At 42.3% G+C, this 5487-nt stretch overlaps 1 protein-coding gene across 1 annotated transcript; it reads right to left on the minus strand.

Moving 5' to 3' along the window:
- Positions 1-3867: 3867 nt before the first annotated feature.
- On the minus strand, positions 3868-5359 carry LOC140831454 (uncharacterized). Its single transcript, XM_073195207.1, has 2 exons — positions 4866-5359; positions 3868-4747 (listed from the first exon to the last, which is right to left on the minus strand). Exons 1-2 carry the CDS (start codon positions 5357-5359, stop codon positions 3868-3870), a joined length of 1374 nt encoding a protein of 457 aa, XP_073051308.1.
- Positions 5360-5487: the final 128 nt, after the last annotated feature.

Consider the following 5487-nt stretch of genomic DNA (forward strand, 5'->3'; position numbering starts at 1 on the left):
CCTCAGTTTTCTAGTGTATTCGACACCTAAGCCTTGGTGTCATTTGGGGCTCTTTGAAACACCGGTAAGTTTCACCCATACATGCTCTTATGTGCTCTTACATGTTGCATCCACTCAAGACGACTCCCTCACCCCAAGCATTATGCATTGCACTTCAGTCGTATCCCTTTCCCGCATACACGTATATGCATTTGCACTTCAGTCGGACCCCTTTCCCGCATACACGTATATGCATTGCACTTCAGTCGGACCCCTTTCCCGCATACACGTATATGCATTTGCACTTCAGTCGGACCCTTTTCCCGCATACACGTTTATTTACTGTTCTTGCATGCGGTAATTCCGCTTTTGATTTGGTGACTGTTGGTTTGATGTTGTGGTTGTTGGGTGTTGGATGTAGAATGAGGATGGGTTTAATGTAATGTTGTGTATTGGATGTTAGGAAGGAGTTTCTATTCATTCTTAATCTACTCAACCCAATTCATTCCAACAGCTTCAATCAAAACCATAATTTGGCTTATAACTCCCCACTCGAGATTATTCTTTTCCTTGATTCCCTATCGAAACACAATGAATCCAATATGATAAAAGTGGCCTACTGGCCAACTTTCATTGATCTTTCTCATTTTTTGAATCATAACCAACAAATATTTACATTATTGGCCTTACGGCCTACTTCAAACAAAATTTTACAACATGAAGCTAAAAATCGTACAAAAATGGCAAGATAGCCTATTTCTATACCACATTCCACTTCTGGGTTTTCTTGGGGTTTGCATAACGCCCTTGTTCTCTTTTGTCCTTCATTATTATTCGTTGTTCCGTTCGGTGAGCCCAACTCCCCGCTCGCTGTGTTCCTTTCCTCCCATATTCTAAGTGGCCTCAAGGCCTACTTCATGAGTCTGTCACTGCACATGCAAACAACCAATTTATAATGGCGGTATGGTATATTTCACCAGGATTTCTGGTACCATAAAAACGTTGGAAATAAGTGGCCATAAGGCCGACTCCCTAGTGAAATAAAGGACCTTCAAAGATGATGAATGAAAGTGGCTTACTGTCCCACTCTCTCCGATCAATTTTATTGTTGAATCATAAGTATTTCAGTGGCCCTAAGGCCTACCTCACATGAAATCTTGAAATAAAGAACTTAATATATACAAAAGTGGCCATGAAGGCCAACTCCCCACTGAAGAATGCCAACTCCCCACTGAATATCAGCCTTTGTGTTTGCTTCACTCGCAAGCTTTTCCTACTTCTTCCCTCATAGTTGGAAAATACGGCTTGAGATACTTGCCGTTTATGCATCTTTTGTGTGGATGGCCATCTATGCTTGATAGCCAATATGCATTTCCGTCTAACACCTTATGTACCTTGAATGGTCCCTCCCAGTTGGGAGACCATTTTCCCAGCTCCCTATCTTTTGTTCCTAGTGGTAGTATGATCTTCCACACTATCTCTCCTTCATGGAAACTTTTCTTATTAACTCTTTTGTTGTAGATCCTCGCCACTTTCTGTTTCTGTAACAGCAAAGCATTGTACGCTTGGATTCTCAACTCATCTAGTTCTTCCAGCTCCATGATCATTGCTTCATTATAATGCTCAAGGGAAAGTTCATTTTGCTTTGCCACTCGCATTGATGGCACCATAATCTCCAATGGGAGCACTGCATCATGGCCAAAGGTAAGGGAAAAAGGGCTCACTCCAGTGGCAGTCCTCTTTGATGTTCTGTATGCCCACAAAGTTTCTGATAACAGCCTTGGCCAATCCCTAGGATTCTCTTCCATCATCTTTTGTAGAATCTTTATCAACACTTTATTTGACGCTTCGGCTTGCCCGTTTGACTGTGGGTAATGAGGGGATGAGTTTATCAATTTAATTCCATAGTCTTCTGCAAACTCCCTCATATCTGAGCCAGTGAACATAGTTCCCTGATCCGTGGTCAATGACTCTGGAATTCCAAATCTATGAATAATATTCTCTTTCACAAAGTTAATGTCATCCCCTTGTTCCGCTTTCTTCAAAGGCACTGCTTCTACCCATTTAGTGAAAAAATCTGTAGCCACAAGGATGAACGAGTGGCCTTTAGATGATGAAGGGTAGATTTTCCCTATTAAGTCCATGGCCCAGCCTTTGAATGGCCATGGTTTGACAACGCTGTGAAGCTCATCCGCCGGAATTCTTTGGATGTTCCCGTGTCTCTGACATGGCTGGCATCCCCTAGCATATTTGATGCAATCTTTCAGGATGGATGGCCAATAGTAGCCATACCTCCTTATCAACCATCTCATATTTATTCCAGATTGATGCGCTCCACACACTCCCTCATGAACTTGCTTCATGATCTCCAAAGCCTCTGGGAAGCCTATGCATCTGAGGAGCAGACCATCTAACCCTTTCCTGTACAAATCACCCTCCACTAAAACGTAATTAAGAGCTCTCATTTTTAAACCATGTGGAATATCTCTCCCGGTTGATTCTAGCACTTGTTTCATGTCATCCCTCCAGTCACCGGCTAAGTTTATATCCAAGTTGAGCGTGTCTACCTGAGTCCCTCTTTGCTGAATTGAAGGGTGGTTTTTCTTCTGAATCAACACTAGCCTGTGTGTGAGTTCTGGAGACATCTTCAATCCTGAAGCAACCTGTGCCAACTCGTCTGCCTCCAAATTTTCTTGTCTTGGGACGTGGACTAATGACACTTCCTCGAAATCATCTAGAAGTTGGGATGCGGCGGTATAGTAAGGTGCCAAGGACAAACTTGTGCATTTGAACTCCCCTGACAGCTGTTTGAGTACCAGCTGAGAATCCCCTGATATCAATAATTCTCTTGCCCCTAAATCTTTCATAATTTCCAATCCAATGACCAGTGCTTCGTATTCTGCTTGATTTTTGGTGCATGGGAAATCCAAATTAAAGGATAGAGCGGTTTTCACACCTCTTGGGGAGGTGATCACAATACCAGCTCCAGCTGCTGTTTCTGTACTTGATCCATCGAACTTCAACTCCCAGTGTTGAACTCCCACTCCACAAACTGGAAACCCAACCTGTTCTCCAATAAACTCATCAAGTGAAGGGTGATCAGCTAAAAAATCGACGATAGCTTGGCCTTTTATTGATTTTTGGGGATAATATGTCAAGGTAAACTCGGCCAATGCTAAAGACCATTTGCCAATTCTCCCAGAGAGGATGGGTCTATTAAGCATGTATTTAATCAAATCGGTTTTAGTCACCACAAACACTCTTGATTGAATCAAATAATGTCTTAACTTAGTACATGCATAATACAGTGTTAAGCATAGCTTTTCAATCACAGAGTATTTCACCTCTACTGGAGTAAGGAATCTACTCAAATAATAGATGGCTTGTTCATTTCCTTCATGATTATTTTGAACTAGTAGGCATCCAATCGATTCATGAGCAGCAGAGATGTATAATTTAAGGGGCATTCCATACCTGGGAGGCATAAGCACAGGTGGATTAGATAAATATCTCTTGATCACATCAAAAGCCCTCTGATGCGACTCTTCCCATTTGAACTCCCCGCTGTCTTTGAGCTTCAACAGCTGTGAAAACTCCTTTGTCTTCCCTGCAAGGTTAGAAATAAAATGCCTCAAGTAATTCACTTGCCCAAGGAAGCGTTGCAACTCTTTCTTGTTTCTAGGTGGATTTGCTTCCATAATAGCTTTGGCTTTGTTCTTATCCACTTCAACTCCCCTCTGATGTACAAGAAATCCCAGAAAGTTTCCTGCTTTCACACCAAAGGCACATTTCAATGGATTTAACTTCAACTCATGTTGCCTCATTCTTTGGAAGCTTTTCCTCAAGTGTTCAATGTGATCAGCAGCTTGTTTAGACTTCACAACGATATCATCTATATACTTCAATGTGATGCCCTATCATGTCATGAAAGATCGAGTTCATAGCTCTTTGGTACGTGGCCCCTGCGTTCTTTAGCCCGAATGGCATAACAAGCCATTCAAACGTACCAACAGCTCCCGGGAATCTGAATGCTGTTTTGTGAGTGTCAGTCTCTGCTATTTTGATCTGGTTGTAGCCCGAGAATCCATCCATGAAGGATAACAATTCATGTCTAGCCACTGAATCAATTAACATATCAGGTATCGGCATCACATATACATCTTTGGGAGTTGCACAGTTCAAGTCTCGGAAGTCGATGCATATTCTTACCTTGCTATTCTTTTTCATGACTGGCACAATGTTCGAAAGCCATTCGGTATATCTGATTGGCTTTATAAACTTGGCCTTTAACATTTTCTCAACTTCCTCTTTCACTTTCAATTCAACTTCTTTTGACATGCAACGAGATGGCTGTTGAAATGGTTTGAAACCTTCTTTGAGTGGAAGTCGGTGTTCGACCAATTTTCGGTCCAACCCTGGAATGTCATCATAACTCCATGCAAAACAATCTCTGTATTCCTTCAACATGCTGATCAAGTCTTGCTTCAACTGCTCTTCCAGTAGCTTACTCACATATACCACTTTTGGATTCTCAAGCTCCCCCAAGTTAATCTCTTCCAATGGGTCTTGCACTTCATGTTGGCCATCTTCCATTTTAGATGGCGCCATCAACAACTCATCGAATTGGAGCTCATCATCTTCGTATTCTTCTTCTTGGACAACTTCAGTTCCATAAGTGTCCCATGCTTCCTCTTCCTTTAGTTTGTCCAGTACTTGCTGCACATGTGCCTTCCATATAGAGGTTGCAGCTACCTCTTTTTCTTTTTGGCTTGAATTAATCATCAATCTCCTCAATCAGCGGCTGAATTATCAGCCTAGACGGCACGATAACAGTAGGTTTGAGGATTCTTTCCAACACCGAGCTTGGAGTTGGTATTTGCATGTACAGTGGATTTTCTTTCTTGCTATTGCCACGGATTTTGATGGGCCCATAATCTCCATTGTAATATCTAGCTTCAACTGCACTTGCACTTGTTTGAAACTGCTGTCCATCAGCTTCTACAACCTCCACATCATCCTCTTTCCAAAATAATAGCAGTTGGTGCATTGAGGATGGTATGCACTGGTTTGCATGGATCCAATCTCTGCCTAACAACGCTTGGAAGTTGGCGGAGGAGTTTACCACGAAAAATGCACATAACGATGACATACTCCCCACAGTAACATCAGCGGGGAATACCCCAATGGTCTTGGTGGTTTCTCCTGTAAATGCAGCAACCGAAACTTCCGAAGGAATCAAGTCTTCTTCATTTTTGCCCAAACTTTTCAACATTCTTACTGGAATAACATTCACAGCTGAATCATTGTCAATCAACACCCTGGACAATGGCTTCCCATTCAAGTGGGCTTTGATGTACAACGGCCTTATGTGCTTGGTCATGGCCGGTGTAGGCTTTTCAAGTATCACTTGTTTAGGCTTATTCGGGTGATCTTCTTTGATAATCACTCTTGAACTCCCTTCAGGGAGTTTATTTGCATGCTCTTTCTTTTGCACTGATCCTTGGGGCA

Source organism: Primulina eburnea, chromosome 5, assembly GCF_022965805.1.
Source record: "Primulina eburnea isolate SZY01 chromosome 5, ASM2296580v1, whole genome shotgun sequence".
Lineage (NCBI taxonomy): Eukaryota > Viridiplantae > Streptophyta > Magnoliopsida > Lamiales > Gesneriaceae > Primulina > Primulina eburnea.

Bases quoted from the DNA above. Each gene is read 5' to 3' on its own strand.
- LOC140831454 (XM_073195207.1), bottom strand. From the start codon at position 5,359: ATGACCAAGCACATAAGGCCGTTGTACATCAAAGCCCACTTGAATGGG. The intron at 4,748-4,865 runs GTACATGCAAAT...GATTAATTCAAG, and splicing joins AGCAAGAAAGAAAATCCACT to CCAAAAAGAAAAAGAGGTAG.